This window comes from Elephas maximus, chromosome 1 (assembly GCF_024166365.1).
Source record: "Elephas maximus indicus isolate mEleMax1 chromosome 1, mEleMax1 primary haplotype, whole genome shotgun sequence".
Lineage (NCBI taxonomy): Eukaryota > Metazoa > Chordata > Mammalia > Proboscidea > Elephantidae > Elephas > Elephas maximus.
The window spans coordinates 12,595,746-12,612,535 of NC_064819.1; the positions used below are offsets into that span (position 1 = coordinate 12,595,746).

The 16,790-nt window shown below is 42.5% G+C and overlaps 1 protein-coding gene across 6 annotated transcripts in view; it reads left to right on the forward strand.

The window, feature by feature from the left end:
- CD86 (CD86 molecule) overlaps positions 1-16,790 on the forward strand; it is a 121,477-nt gene that overhangs the window by 53,272 nt on the left and 51,415 nt on the right. For 2 of the 6 annotated variants that reach the window (XM_049877842.1, XM_049877862.1), the window contains exon 1: positions 11,905-12,107. The exons of 3 other annotated variants lie outside the window; for them this stretch is intronic. In XM_049877842.1, the coding sequence (XP_049733799.1) occupies positions 11,965-12,107 (143 nt within the window). In that variant the 5' untranslated portion in view covers positions 11,905-11,964. Of the gene's footprint in view, positions 1-11,903; positions 12,108-16,790 lie in introns of those variants that run through there. One more of the 6 variants, XM_049877851.1, reaches the window with a different exon arrangement.

Consider the following 16,790-nt stretch of genomic DNA (forward strand, 5'->3'; position numbering starts at 1 on the left):
TATCACTGAATAATATTCCATTATATGGATGTACCACAGTTTGTTTATCCGTTCACTTATTGAAGGACATCTTAGTTGCTTCATGTGCAGGTTTTTGTGTGGACAGATGTTTCCAGATCAAGTGGGTAAATAGGAGTGCAGTTTCTGGATTATGTGGCAAGACTATATTTTACTTTGTAAGAAATTGCCAAACTGCCTTCCAACGTGGTTGTACCATTTTGTATTCCTATGAGCAGTGAGAGCTCCTGCTGCTATACCTCTTCACCAACAGTTGATGTCTTCAGTGTTTTGAATTTTAGCCATTCTAATAGGTGCCTAGTGTTATCGCATTGTTGTTCTACTTTTCAATTCCCTAATAACATATGATGTTGAGCATCTTTTCATGTGCTTGTTTGCCATTTGTCTGTTTTTTTTTTTTTTTTTATCTTCTTTGGTGAAGTGTCTATTCAGATCTTTTGCCTATTTTTTAATACGATTATTTGTTTGCTTATTATTGATTTTTAAGGGTTCTTTATATAGTTTGGATACAAGTCCTTTATCAGATATGTGTTTTGAAAATATTTTCTCCTAGTCCATGACTTGTCTTTTATGTTTTGAAGAGAGAGAAGCAGTTAAAAGAAAAAATTCAGAGCAGATGTCTCTCAGGTGATGTCAGGGAACCGGTTGTGGATCCAGCAGGGTTTCAATAAGGAGGGTAGGAGTTAGACCCTGGGGGCTGTGCGTGACCGGCCTCCAAGGCACCCTACTATGTGCTAATGGAGGGTGTGCAGCAGGGCTGGGAATAGGACCAAGACCCAGCTCTGAGCTGCATCACTTCTGCAGAGGGGAGATGCTGTCTCTTGCACGTGTAACTGACGGAGCCCCTGGCCCATGAAGTTTACCTAGGTGTCTTCCTTCATGCAGCTAGTCAACCACTGAATTAATAACAAATCAGGAACTATGATTACAGTAAAAACCTGGTCACACTTGCATGGATTGTGTTATGCGTAGAGTATGGATTTCTGTCCATGAATCCAGGTACGTAAGAGATAATCATTTTTTGTATCTCCTTTAACTCAACCTAATCCCGCCTCTGAGTTTCCACTTGGTCATACGGAGGCTCCCTTCCCCTCCTGTATTGCAGTCCAGTGAGAATTCCAGAAGTTTACCTGGTGCCTGGAAAATAGTGGAAGGGCCTCAAATCCCTAGTCTGTCCTCGTTGCCATTGGCAAATACACTGTCAAAGCTCACAGTGGTCTGTTGAAGTCTGGCAGCTCTCTGCTCTCATACCGTGGTGGGAAATGAGAGTTTCTGCTGAGGCTGGGCCTCCCGAGTCAAGAACACTACCTTTCTAGGCAAGCATCATTACCCCTGAGGTTGCTGCCCCCTTAGGAGCACAGAGGGAGGGGAGCTTGAGTTCCCACTGCTCCCAGACCGTACACTTCTCCTCTTCCCTCCCTTCCTCTTGCATCTCAGAAGGACACACTCCCTCTTCTCACCTTCTAGAACACTTGCCTCATCCCTCCCATCAGCTTTTACAGAAGACCAGAAGAACATCTGACTCTAGATCGCTCTTGTTTTCCTCCCAGCACAAATCCCTGCGTCAAGAAAGCTCAGAAAACCAATACTAATCAACATTTCAATAAACACTACTGCTATAATTATTTGTGGAGACTATTTGATCCTATATTAAAACAACCACCACTACCACCTGAAATGCGTCCTTCGAGACTTGACCATTGGCCACAGGAGGCCATTTATGTACAGCAACAACCACGTAGTGGAACATTGGAGAATTCAGCCAAGCATTTGAATATTTCCAAATGCCTACAGGTTTCTCGATTTGCCACACAGAGTAGATCCTGACTATATAGTCCCCAGGGAACTATCTCTTTGGCAAAGGCATCTGTTCTCCCCTTCCCAAATGACTTCCCTCTAAAGCCACCCCACTCCTGCTGCTTCCCCTTGCTGTGCCTGGGCCTCCTCAAACCTGAGAACATCCGGGAGTGGAGCAGTGGAGGAAGCAACCCCAAACAGAAAGCAGCTTTCCGAGGTCATCAGCAGCTTCCTCCTTGCCAGACACAAGGGACTGATCTTCCTCATTCTGCTTTACCTCCTCTCAGCATTTCACACTGCTGACCGTCATCACTGTGGAGCCCTTTTTGTCTGACTCTGATGACCTTGGGTAAGGCCTCCATTTCAGATTTGAGAGTGGCTCAAAGTTTGGTGGAATGGCTAATAAAATGAATGGCATATATGGGATTCACAGTAATTTTGATTGGCTTAATGCGGTCCCAAAAGACAGACACACAAACGGGACTGGGGCAAGGGGCAGGATCTGACTTGACATGTGAAAAAAATCATGGTCAACTAGCCTCTCAAAATGCAATTGTTTAAAGGCTAATTTGACCTTTGGCTCATTTATAAAAGTGATGATGTCACTACCTGCTCAGCCCTCAAGCCATTCTATGAGCACCGTCTACTAAGAAGGAGATAGATGAACTCAGGGAGTGGGTGAGTGAGAGAGCCACGAAGTTGATTAGAGTCCTAGAGAGCGTGTCATATGAAGAAGAGTTGAAGACACTGACAATATTTCGCTGGGAGAAGACACTATTAAGGAATTTCGTGATATCTGCTTTTAAATATTTGGAGAGTTTTATATAAAAAGTTTATATATATATATATATATATTCTGGTAGTTCTAAAAACCAGGACAGGGACAACTAGATGGCATGTATGGGGCTGGGCAGTAAGAGGGCAGAGATTTGTGATTATTATAAAGAAGACCGTCTTCTTAAAACTGCTCTATTAGTTTCCTCCAGTTGCCGTGTAACAAATACCACAAGCCAAGTGGCTTATAACAATAGAAATTTATTCTCTCACAGTTCTGAAGGCTAGAAGTCCGAACTCAGGGTGTCTTCAGGGCCATGCTGTCTCTGAAGGCTTTAGAAGAAAAATTCCTTGAAGGTTTCTGTGAGTGGGGTCCAGGGTTCGGCAGGGACTGGGCGTCTGTGAAGCGTTAATACTTCCGGTTTCTGAAGTATCAGAGGAGGACCACCAGGATGGTGGGAGTGAAGAGGTGTCTGGAAAGCATGTATTTTCTGATATTTAGCTCAGGACTGAATGAAACGTAATACCAGGGTGGGGGTGTTCCTAAAGCCTGGGTGGAAAGCCTTCTCCAAGAACTGAATGGATGAGGTTGAACATCTGTGTTAAGTTGGAGTCTGTGTCCTGCTGACAATTCAGATGCGCTCTAAGCATTCTAAATGCACGTCAGAGTGTGGCTGGCTGGGAACCCAATTTGTGGTGCTTGAGGGCATGGAAAGGAAGGTGGAGTCCGATGAAGGACTACAGTTTGCTTCTGCCTGGGCCCAGTGGTACATTGGCTTGTGCGGTACAAACCATTGTTAATATATGGCAATGGCGAAAGCCCCAGGATGCTGACGTATTCCAAGTGCCAAAAGATTGATTTTTATAAGAGACTACAGCATTAGATCAGCATAGAGAAAAGAGCCCACTTTCCTAATTCTGCTTAGCCCTATGAATACCGGTTTTCCTTTCACCTTTAAGTTAGATGCTGTCAAATTGAGTTAAAACAGGACAAGTTAGCCTCATAAGATTCCTCAGAAAGGGATACACTCAAGCATACATTCTCTGAAAATTCGGGCCACAAAATTATCATGTAGCTTTGTGAGGTTTGCCTTGATTCTGTCTGGCCCACCGATGTGGCCTTGAAGGTGTTTAGCCTTCTGAGGTTCCACTTGGAGAGACCGACGACTCTGTGAAACACAGCAAGACATGGCACCCTTTACCTCTGCCCTCAGCCTCTCTTGCAGCTCCCAGACAGGAAGAGCTGTTCACGTAGCCTGGCCTTAAAGCCTCAGTTGACCTCATGATAGCCAGAGAAGCTGAACGGTTCAGTTTCCTGAGTCTGCTCTCATCTAACATGGATGACATCACCTTTCAGAGTTTCACTGGCCTTGGCATTTTCACATCATGAGTCAACCCAGACCTTCGTTTTCTGTCTTAAGAATATCAGATGAAATAGGGTCAATCAAACCAAGCACAGAGTATGGGTCCTATGCTTGTCCCTAGAAGAAAGTGGGCCCCTATGTCCTCAGTGCTTCTGGGATACATCTTATTTGCTCTGTTTGTCTTTGAGAGTCAGGTAGCTCTATCAGAAGGTCTGTCTTTTTGGAAGATAGCAGAATAGGAACTGTAGTTATCAGGCAAGGTCCATGTAGTTACCTAGCCTTAGAACGGTCTTTACTTCAGGCTTCATGAAGATAACACAAAAAAATGAAGCCCTACCTACGGTTTACTGTGCATTAGCGTGCCCATATACCGGATTATAAAGGACAAACAAAGGAATCTTAATTTAGAGAACTTGGCTTTCTCTGGCTTTTTACAGGAGGATTTCAGTGGTTGTTATTTTTGATCATGGACTAGCTTAAAGTTTCCTTTAAATACTATGTCTTTATTCCAAACTTGCTGAGGTTTTACTGGCTGTCCATTTCACAAAATACCTTACTAAACTTCTCTGTTGTTTGTTCAGTGCTGGAGTCTTGTTTATTTATGGGGGTCTGGGGAAGGGGGGTTGATTCTGTTCCCTCTGGTAGGAAGAATAATTTTCTGATACTGCTCTGAGCAGAAAACGGACCGAGTCGTGGATGCTGTCACCCTCCCTGTGTTACACCCTCAAGCTCTGCCTCTTAAGGTAACCATTCTGGAGGGAGTTCCCAGTGAACTGTCTGGGCTTCAGAATGCCACTAATTATAGATTTGTTTATATCCATCCTACAGGGTCAATATGATGAGAACGCAGGGACATTTATCGATAACTTTACTGGGTTTACTGAGCGCATTTTACACGTCAGGTGTGCCAGCTTTGTGTGTACTGGCTCATTTCATAATCACAGTGGCTCTATTGTTTATAGAAGGGGAGACTGAGGCACAGACAGGCTAAGCACTTTACTAAGACCTTGCAGCTCATCTGAGTTAGAGCAATGAAGTGAATCACAGTCCCTGCTCTCACCCACTAAGCTACACCTCCTGGAGGCTGGGAACAAAACATCTCCTTGTTTGACAATTGTCATCTTAGTGAGACAACCCCACGTAAACTCAACATTGCCAAGCAAAGCCAGGGCATTTTAGTCTTTAGCTTTTATGTTTTGAAGAAAAAAATCTATATAAAGTCGCCAGAAAGTGTCTACCACATAGGAGATGCCAATAAGGGTCATCTTTTTTTTATTGTTACACGCAGAGATTACAGGAAAGAAACTCAGAAAAACAAAACTGAAAAAACAAAACAACATGTGCCCCACCTCCATAAATGAGATGTAGTTGTTACTTTGTTCAAGCCTGATGAAATTAGAGCTGGATTTCTGATGTTTTAGGAATGACTAATGCTCCAGGGAACAGGATGTGAAGCAGAGCAAAGGAAATGGTCGTTTTGCAACAGTTTCTCACACCCTGTTCTGTTTTCACTTTTTGTATTTTTACTTTGTGGATCCTGCCCTACCACACTAATATTCTGAGTTTCCTTCATGATTATTAATTGATATATATATAAATATATATATATAATGTTTTCTTTACCTGTATGCTTAAAAACAATTTCTTTTTTATTCTTGTAAAAAAGGGCTTTAAATTTTTTATTGCCTTTTTGACATAATATTCATTACATTGAAGATAGGTTTTTTGGGGGGGGTTGGCTTGTTTTATGTGTTTTTTGTTTGTTTTAGCAAAATACACCTTTAATTTACCACTGTTTAAAAAAATAATATTTAGTTAAGCAAAATTAACTTTACAGAAAGCTCTCCTGGAGTCCATACACCCGGTGAAGTAAGGAGCACCTACATTATAACACGCAATGTACATCCAATTTGAAAGAGGAAGTACTTGGTGGACTAAGTAATTACTACTTATGTACATGTAGGAAAACTTTACTGGTCCTGGTCAGCAGGGAAGGAAGTGAGAGGCAAACATTTGACTTCATGAAATAGTCTGATTCATAGAATATTTTGAAAAAAGAAGTGGTTTTTCTTTTCAAACGTAAATGTACTATGAAGTGTATACTTGGGTATTAGTTTGTAGAAAGTAAATTATCACAAATGCCTCCTGCTACAGTGCTAGCTATCTTTGTTGTGTAATCTGTGAGCACCTTAGTCATTAAGGATTCCTGATTAAAAGGTAAGTAACAGTAGATCAAAGGGAAAGGAGACTTCTGGGACCATGCAGAGACAGAAAAAAAGGAAAACATATTTTCAATTCACCCAGGACTCTTTGGATACCTAACACCTGCTTCTTGGTCAAGCATAAGGATTCAGCCCAGACTGAAGTGGAGGGGGATCAAAGGAGGATTAGGCAATCTTGTGAAATTCCTGGGTGGGGCAAGCAGGTAACATGCTTGACTGCTAACTGAAAGGTTGAAGATTGAAGTCCACCTAGAGGCACCTAGGAAGAAAGGCATGGCAATCTGCTTCCGAAAAATTAGCCATTGAAAACCCCATGCAACACAGTTCTCCTCTGACACACATGGGCAACTGATGCTGGTAGACAGCTGCACAGAGGACTGAAAAGGAGTGAGTGCACAGAGCAATAAAGAGAACAAAGGTGATAAAGGCAGATAAATAAAACCTCATCTGATTCGTCTCGGGATCCCATCAGCACAGTGCCTGGCTTATAGGAGAAGCTCAGACTATTTAGTTAAGTAAGCAAATGAATGTATTGTGAACTTGGATAAATCAGCAAGCCTTCCTGCATCCTAAAAAGGTAGAGAAAATTATACTTACTTTATGGTATTATTGTGAAGATAAAAAAATAATGTATGTATTTGTAAATACGTGTATTTATATGTATGTAAAATGTAGATCTGTATATTACATTATTATAAATATTTCCATTCATAAATCATTTCACGGATGTATTAACAGGTTGGGTTTGGGTGACTAAGGAAAGGTGTTTTGATTGTGAGAACCCAGTAAAACTCTCCTCCAAAGTCAGGCTGCCTGTCTGAGCTGAGCCCACGTGAGCCACGCCCCTGCCTTCAGTCCTTGGCTAACTCAACACCTTTCATAAAATGATTCTAAAGGCCTTCTAAGTACTAACAAGATAAATTTTCCTTGCTGCGAAATTCTTAATATTTTTTCCGCAATCACGTTTCTATTGCTAAAGTATTTTTTATAACATTATTGAAGGATATTTTACGTATCATGTAATTCTTCTGGGAAACCCTGGTGGTGTAGTGGTTAAGTGCTACGGCTGCTAACCAAAGGGCCGGCAGTTCAAGTCCTCCAGGAGCTCCTTGGAAACTCTATGGGGCAGTTCTACTCTGTCCTATAGGGTCACTATGAGTCGGAATCGACTCGACGGCCCTAGGTTTGGTTTTTTGGTTTTGTAATTCATCCATTTCAAGCAGACAATTCAATGATTTTTAATAAATGTAGTCAGTTGTACAACATCACCATAAATCAATTTTAGAACATTTTCGTCATCCCAGTAAGATCTGGCATGTCCATTCACGGTTAATACTTGTCCCACCCTGCCGAACCAAATAATCACTAAGCTACTTTCTATCTCTATAGATATACCTTTTCTGGGAAGTTCATATAAATGGAACCATGTGGTTTTTTTGTGACTGGCTTCTTCAATTAGCATGTTTTTGAGGTTTATCCATGTCATAACATGTACCTATTTGCTTTTATTTACTTCCTGTTAATGAAAAATGAAACTCAAGCTGTCTTTTGCTTTTATTGAGATTCAACAGGCTCCTTGTCGAATTTGTGGGATTTTAAGCGGTAAGGACTTAACAATTATATCGTTAATACATATTCATACATTGATTGATACATGATCATATATTCATGCGAGAAGCATTTATCTTGGGCCAGGCACTGGGAATACAAAAATGAAAAAGATCTAGTCCTTGTTCCATAGAAGCCCTTGTCCAGAGGGTGCATCAGACATAGAGACAGTAACGAGGCAGTGTGACCAGTGCTATCATGGAGGCCTATACAGGATCTTCTAGTAATATCAAACATGAACCAACCAGATGCCTGAAGGAGGATGGGAAAAGGAGAGGAACATGAAGTGGGCCTTAGAGGATGAATTGGATCTCTCTAGGCTGGTTGAGTCCCACTGGTGGTACAGGAGGTATTTTCAGGGAAATCCTTGATGACTTACTTGCAGAGGGGCACAGATAAGGCATGGATTAACACTGAGTCACATAGTGAGAAACTTATTCCAATTCTAATTGTTTTTTTCTATCTTTTTGTTTATATTAAGTAGATCTTAGTTTAGCACTAATATCTCTATCATCTAGCGCTTATCAATATTTCTTTCCAAGAGGAAACAGGTCTCTATCTCCAGAGACTTTGGTAATTAATGGTATATAGCTCAAATTCAATTGCAACGTCTTAGCTATCTAGTGCGTTACAACAGAAGTACCACACGTGGATGGCTTTAACAAAGACAAATTTATTCTCTCGTAGTCTAGTAGGCTACAAATCTAAATTCAGGGTGCCGGCTCCAGGGGAAGACTTTCTCTCTCTGTTGGCTCTGGAGGAAGGTCCTTGTCATCAATCTTCCCTTGGTTGAGGAGCTTCTCTGAGCAGGGACCCCAGGTCCAAAGGATGCACTCTGCTTCTGGTGCTGCTTTCTTGATGGTATGAGGTCCCCCACTTTCTGTCCGTTTCCCTTTCCTTTTATCACTTGTAAGATAAAAGGTGGTACAGGCCACACCCCAGGGAAACTCCATATTGGATCAGGGCTGTGACCTGAGCAAGGGTATTACATCCCATCCTAACCCTCTTCAACGTAATCCAATCTTGCCTCATTAGCCACAGGCAGGGATGAGGATTTACAACATATAGGAAAATCATATCAATCACAAAATGGAGGACAACACACAATACTGGGAATCATGGCTTAACCGAGTTGACATATATTTTGGAGGGACATAGTTCAATCCATGACAGAAGTGTACCCATATTTGTTGTTGTTAGCTGCCATTGAGTTGGCCCCTGACTTATGGTGACCCCACGCACAATGGGATCGGACCACTATAATCTGTAGAGCTTTCATTGACTGATTTTTTGGAAGTAGACCATTAGGTCTTTCTTCCTAGTCTGTCTCAGTCTGGAAGCTCCAATGAAAACTGTTCAGCATCATAGCAACAGGCAAGCCTCTACTGACAGAGAGGTGGCAGCTGCGCTTGAGGTGCATTGGCCGGGAATCAAACCCATGTCTCCTGCATGGAAAGCAAGAATTCTACCGTTAAACCACCACTGCCCTCAGTATTTATATTTATCCCTCTTTTATCTATGGCAAATGACACTGCTTTTTAATTTTTTAATAGTGACATAAAGATTCCTTTTAAAATAAACTTACTTAAAGTAAGTTAAGAGAAAATACGATATAAGTAGTTGTACAGATCTTACATATACAGGAGGTGGTACTACTAACTAAGGAGGCCTGGTGGCCAAATGGTTAAGTGCTCGGCTACCAACCAAAAAATCAGCAGTTTGAAACTACCAGTCGCTCTTCAGGAGAGAGATGTGCTGGTCTGCTTCTGTAAAAGCTGCAGTCTTGGAAACCCCACGGGGCAGTTCTAGTCTAGCCTGTAGGGTGGATGGAAGTTGGAATCAACTCAACGGTAACACGTGTTTTTTTGTTTGTTTGTTTGACTAGTAGGTAGAATGATTGGAGTTTGGGAAATACTGCTCCAAACATTTTGTTAGCAAGAATTTTGAATTTAGGCTACATCATATTTTGACTGCTGAGTACAAAAAAGAGAGAAACTTGAAGAATTATGTAGAATATGAATTGATTCTCCCATATTCTGACAGGTGGGTAATTTCATGTATTACAATAAAGAAACCACATGGACTCTTTTGAATAAAAAAACTCTGCGATAGTAAAATCCGAAGGAAAACCCCAGGTGGGGCCTATCTCCATAAAGTATTATGTTTCCAAGTGAGTCAGGGCCCAGGACCTGCGGGTTTGAGAGGCCCGGATGGAAGGTGAAGGTGTTTACGGTTGGTTTGGGGAAGAGTGGTCATCTTCTCTGCAGTGAAAGAAGGGTCTTTGTGGAAAGGTCAACATAAGAAGTGGGAAAATCTAAGAGATGATGTTATCACTGTTGTAGTTGCCGTCAAGTTGATCCTGACTCATGGTGACCCGTGTTCGTCAGGGTAGAACTGCTCCACAGGGTTTTCAAGGCTGTGACCTTTTGGAAGCAGATCACCAGGGCTGTCTTCCAAGGCACCGCTGGGTGGCTTCAAACTGTCAACCTTTCAGCTTGTAGTCGAGCGCTTAACTATTTGCACCACCCAGAGACTCCTCTAAAAGTAGACAGGAAAATAATAATGAAGACTAGATGGTTGTCACAGGTGATTTACATGCAGATCTCATTTGTTTTTCACAACAGTGCAGCGAGGAAGCTTTTATTAGTCACATTTCAAAGAAGAGAAGACTGAGGGGCAAAGTTGTTCAGTAACTTGCCCAGGTCCAGTGGTCGCGTCAGAATCTGACCCCAAACCTTCAGGTCTACACCCACGCTCCTCCCCTTGTGCCAAATGCCTTTACACTGAGAGTCTTCTCAACTTTGTCAATCACACACAGCTATTACTTTGTCACTTTTAATTTCGTCAGCCCTGTAGGGCACAGCTAGCCTTGAAGAGAGCAGAGGAGGCATGCTCAGAGAGGAACTGCCTCTCTCCTTCTAAGCTCAGATGCTCCAGACCTCAGACATACAAAAATGCCCCTACATTGAGCAAGGGCTTTGCAGGGACTAATGGAGCCAGAGGGGGCAGTAGTGGCTCAGTGGTAGAATTCTCATCTTCCATCAGGGGGATGCAGCCACCACCATCTGGCAGTAGAGGTTTGCATGTTGCTGTGATGTTGAAGAGGTTTCAGCAGAGCTTTCAGATTAAGATGGACTAGGAAGAAAGGCCTGGCAATCTACTTCAGAAAAAACAGCCAGTGAAAACCCTTTGGATCACAGTTGTCCGATTCCATTGTGCCTGGAGTCGCTTTGAGTTGGGGGCTGACTTGATAGCAGTTGACAACAGCAACAGCAATGGGGTCAGAGAGAGGAATTGTGCATCTGAGGTAAGTAGGATTATATATGCGAAATCTGTCCTCATCGAAGGACTAAAACCCCCAAAATCCAAACCCATTACCATCAAGCCGATTCCAACTCATAACAACCCTATAGGACAGAGTAGAACTGCCCCCATAGGATTTCCGAGGCTGTAATCTTTAACCGAAGCAGACTGCCACACCTTTCTCCCACGGAGAGACTGGTGGGTTCGAACCACTGACCTTTTGGTTAGCAGCCAAGCGCTTAACCATTGCGCCATGGAGAAATCTACACAAACCTTTTACACTTCTGCTTGTGACTTATCTCCAGACTCAAGAGTACTACCCACTTCCAGGAATCACAAACCAAGGTAACAGAAGCATTCTAGATTATGATAATCCAAAACTGGAGGTTGTGTATGTTAATTGCCTTCTCGCAGGATCCAGGGAGATGTACTTAGTGAATGATTTGCAGGGAGAGTGGGAGAGAAGCACCTCGTTGTCCCTCTGCTCTCTGGGGTTGAGGACTTAATCCTGCAGCTCTGCCAAGCTAGGCACAGGCTTGGCATATGGCTGCCCAGTGAAACATTTGTTGGACTGAGCTGAATCCTGAGCTCTGGGACTCAGAGCTGCACCCCTGGGTCTCTGTGAATCTGTGAGGGAAGGTGTCTTTGTCATGCGAGCAACGGGACTGTCTTTGGGGGTTTTCCTCAGGGCTTTACACTCACTCACTCTCTGAGGGTGCATTTGTAGTCATCCTCCTCAGTGGAAATGCCCACCTGTCAGCAGAAGTTCTCTGGAGCTAAGCAAGAGCTCTGCCCCTAGTCTGCGGTGCTGTTTCTCTCGTCAGTTCCCCTTTCTGCATTTGAGTTCTGGCCTCAGTGCAGAGACTTTTTCTGCCTCTATGAAGAGTCTTAGGAGCTGTGGGGAGCTCTTAACGGCTTCTTCTAGTTGGTTCTTAGCACCTTGCTTCTGCATCCCTCGGGAATGCCGCTGGGCTCATGTGTCTGGTCTCTGGGAGCTGAGGTGGATGGGCGTTTGTGACAGGTATGTTCTGCAAGGCTCCTAAGCCTGGGGGAGGGTGGTGTGGGATAAAGCTGCAGCTGGGGCAGATGTTCAGAGGTGGGGCTGCTGGCCGGCAAGGGACTGGGTAAGGCTCAGAGCAGAGTGTGTGCTTAAAACTTTTGACCATCGGGTTTGATTCTCAGGCTGGCTAAGTTGGAGGTGGGACATTTCGAAAGTGTGACTCTTGCAGCCAGTTGCTTTCATTTGCTTTGGCGAGCTAAGAGACAGGGCAGGCAGGAAATAAATAGAAGATGCCACTTACCAAACAACTGCCAGCTGCTGTTGGCTCGGGGTCCTGGGAGGTCCGAGCAGCTCTGCTCCAGCGGAAACTGTCTTCGGATGGGAGTCCTCCTGAGCCCTTGTGCCAGTGGGACACCAGGACCATGGGGCACCACAACCTCTCTTCAAGCTGCTCTGCTTTCCTTTCTCCCATCCAAAAAACGTTCCCCGTCCTTTCTTCTCATTCAAGTGCCCTTATCCCAAGGATCAGCCCCTCTTGGCACCAGAGTCCAATAGCTAATTTGGAAAGAAATAGCCCTAAATTAAAAAAGAGCCCAGGCAGTGGTTTAGCGGCACATTCTACATACCGTGAACATATTTGCATTTGCAAATAAACTTAAAATAGTGCCTCCCTGAATAGTAATTTAAGGTGAAGAGAAAGGTGAAAATATTTTTTTGGCCAAGGGGCCTTCCCAGTCTTCTACAATTGTAATAACTAAGGAGATGGACTGCTCCCCTGACATGGGACCTAGCCTTGGGACTAAGGCTCTGGACTAAAATGAGTATTTAATTACGTGGTCCAATTCACGGTTCTATCTCATGTCTGCTGCTTGCTGTTGCAGATACCATTAATGCAATTCATGAGACTCATTCATTTATATATTCTGAATATATTTATTGAGTGTTCACTATGTTCCAGTTACTACGTTTTTAACAGAGAATGTAAAAGATAAGGTCCTGCATTCTTGAAGCTTTCAGCCTCTAGGAAAACAATATTAACTAAATAATCACACTAAAAATGATCACATGGTGACACGGTGCTCTGAAGGGAAGGAAGCTGGTTCAATGTGACTGGGCTGACCTGTTTGATAACTGTGTCTTTGAGGTTCATGTTTTGGTTACTCTATTACCCACGGCTGGGTTGAGGTAGGCAATGTTGAGGATTGGATTTTATGGGGATGAGGCTAGAGTGGGAGGGTAGACAATGTGAAAGTCAAAAAGATGAGCCAAGCCAGATCATTTAGGTGAAAATCAAAGTTCGAATGTATGTTTCAAAGATAGGATAGAGGTGGGAGTTTGTTTAGGGATCTCTGGGCCAGAAAATTGAAGTTGTGAAGTGTTAGAACAAACACATGTCTGAAGTAAGCAAGTAGGGTGGTGTAGAGGGTCCTGGACAATTTCCCGGAGTCCAGGCAATGTTGACAACCCCCTTTCATGTCCAGGCAGGTGTGGAGATTATGTGCTTGGGAAAGGGGCGAGCCAGAGACCGGGCACACACCTTTTGTCAGACTCAGATCCTTCCGAACTCTCCATCTGTGTCTACTCAGACTGCAGATCGGGAAATAGATGCAATTTTGAATATGTGTGTTGTTGTTGTTGTTAGGTGCTGTTGAGTCAGTTCCAACTCAAAGCGACCCTACATACAACAAAACAAAACTCCGCCAGGTCCTGTGTCATCCTCACAACCCTTGCTATGCTTGAGTCCATGGTTGCAGCCACGTGTCGGTCCATCTTGTTGAGGGTCTTCCTCTTTTTCACTGATCCTCTACTTTACCAAGCATAGATGTCCTTCTCCAGGAACTGGTTCCTCCTGATAATATGTCCAAATTATATGAGATGAAGTCTCGCCATACTTGCTTCTAAGGAGCATTCTGGCTGTACTTCTTCCAAGACAAATTTGTTGGTTCTTCTGGCAGTCCATGGTATAGTCAGTCCATGATATATTCGCCAACACCATAATTCAAATGCATCAGTTCTTCTTTGGTCTTCCATGTTCATTGTCCAGCTTTTGCATACATATAAGGCAATTAAAAATATCATGGCTTCAGTCAGGTACACCCTAGTCCACAAAGTGACATCTTTGCTTTTTAACACTTTAAACGGGCCTTTTGGGAACAGATTTGCCCGATGCAAAATGTCGTTTGATTTCTTGACTACTGGTTCCATGGGCATTGATTGCAGGTCTGAATAAAATGAGATCCTTGACAACTTCAAACTTTTCACCGTTTATCATGATGTTGCTTGTTGGTCCAGTTGTGAGGATTTTTGTTTTCTTTATGTCGAGGTGTAATCCATACTGAAGGCTGTGGTCTTCGATCTGCATCAGTAAGTGCTTCAAGTCCTCTTCACTTTCAGCAAGCAAGGTTGTGTCATTTGAATATAGCAGGTTGTTAATGAGTCTTCCTCCAATTCTGATGCCACGTTCTTCATCATATAGTCCAGCTTCTTGGATTATTTTCTCAGCATACAGATTGAATAAGCCTGGTGAAAGGATGCAACCCTGGCACACACTTTTTGTGATTTTAAACCACGTAGTATCCCCTTGTTCTGTTCAAATGACTGCCTCTTGCTTTATGGTCAGGTTCCTTATGAGCACAGTTAAGTGTTCTAAAGTTACCATTCTTTGCAATGTTATCCATAATTTGTTATGATCCACACAGTCCAATGCCTTTGCATAGTCAATAAAACCCAGGTAAAGATCTTTCTTGTATTCTTTGCTTTCAGCCAAGATCCATCTGACATCACAATGATATCCCCTGTTCACGTCCTCGTCAGAATCCAGCTTGAATTTTTGGCAGTTCCCTGTTGATGTACTGCTGCAACCATTTTTGATTTATCTTTAGCATAATTTTAATTGCATATGATATCGTTCAATAATTTCTACATTCCATTGCATCATCTTTCTTTGGAATAGGCACGTGTATGGATCTTTCTAGTTAGTTGGCCAGGTAGCTGTCTTCCAAATTTCTTGGTGTAGGCAAGAGGGTGCGTCCAGCTTTGTATCCGTTTGTGAAACATCTCAACAGGTATTCTGTCAATTTCTGGAGCCTTTTTTTTCACTAATGCTTTCAGTGCAGCTTGGACTTCTTCCTTCGGTACCAGGGGTTCTTAATCATATGCTATCTCCTGAAATGGTTGAATGTCAACCAGTCCTTTTCAGAACAGTGACTGTGTATTCCTTCCATCTTCTTTTGATGCTTCCTGCGTCATTCTATTTTTTACCATAGAATCCTTCAGTGTTGTAACTCCAGGCTTGAATTTTTTCTTCGGTTTTTTCAGCTTGAGAAATGCCAAGCATGTTCTTCCTTTTTGGTTTTTTAACTCCAGATCTTTGCACATTTCACTATAATACTTTACTTTGTCTTCTCAAGCCACTCTTTGAAATCTTCTGTTCAGTTTTTTTTACTTCATTATTTCTTCCATTTGCTTTAGCTATTCTATGTTCAAGAGCAAGTTTCAAAGTTTCTTCTGACGTCCATTTTGGTCTTTTCTTTCTTTCCTGTCTTTTTAATTATGTTTTGCTTTCTTCATATATGATGTCCTTGATGTCATTCCACAACTTGTCTGGTCTCCAGTCATTAGTGCTCAATGCGTCAAATGTGTTCTTGAGATGGTCTCTAAATTGAGGGGGTATGTACTCAAGGTCGCACTTTGGCTCTCAAGGGCTTGTTTTAATTTTCTTCAGCTTCAACTTGAACTTGCATATGAGCAATTGATGGTCTGCTCCGCAGTCAGCCCCTGGCCTCGTTCTGACTGATGATATTGAACTTCTCCATGATCTCTTTCCACAGTTGTAGTCAATTTGATATGGGAGTCTCCTCAACTTTGACGTCCAGCAAGGTCCACATGTACAGTCACCATTTATACTATTGAAAAAAGAAATGGGCAGTGAAGAAATCATTGGTCTTGCAAAATTCTATCATGCTATCTCCTCCGTTGTTTCTGTCACCAAGGCCATATTTTCCTACTATTGATCTTTCTTCTTTGTTTCCAACTTTTACATTCCAATCACCAGTAATTACTGATATCTGGATGCATGTTTGATCAATTTCAGACTGCAGAAGTTGGTAAAAATCTTCAGTTTCTACATCTTTGGCATTAGTGGTTGGTGTGTAAATTTGAATAATAGTTGTATTAACTGGTCTTTCTTGTAGGCAAATGGATATTATCCTACCATTGACAGCATTGTATTTCAGGATAGATTTTGAAATGTTCTTTTCGATGATGAATGCGACACCATTCCTCTTCAACTAGTCTTTTCTGGCATAGTAGACCATATGATTTTCTGATTCAAAATGACCAATACCATTTCATCTCACTAATGCTTAGGATATCTACCTTCAAGCATTCCATTTCATTTTTGATAACTTCCAATATTCCTTGATTCCTACTTCCTACATTCCATATTCTAATTATTAATGGATGTTTGCAGCTATTTCTTCTCATTTTGAGTTGTGCCACATCAGCAAACGAAGGTCCTGAAAGCTTTACTCCTTCCATTCATTAAGGTCAACTCTACTTTGAGGAGGCTGCTCTTCCCGGTTTTATTCTGAGTGCCTTCCATCCTGAGAGGCTCATCTTCCAGCACTATGTCAGAAAATGTTTCACTGCTATTCATAAGATTTTCCCTTGCCAATTTTTTCAGAAGTAGACAGCCAGGTCCTT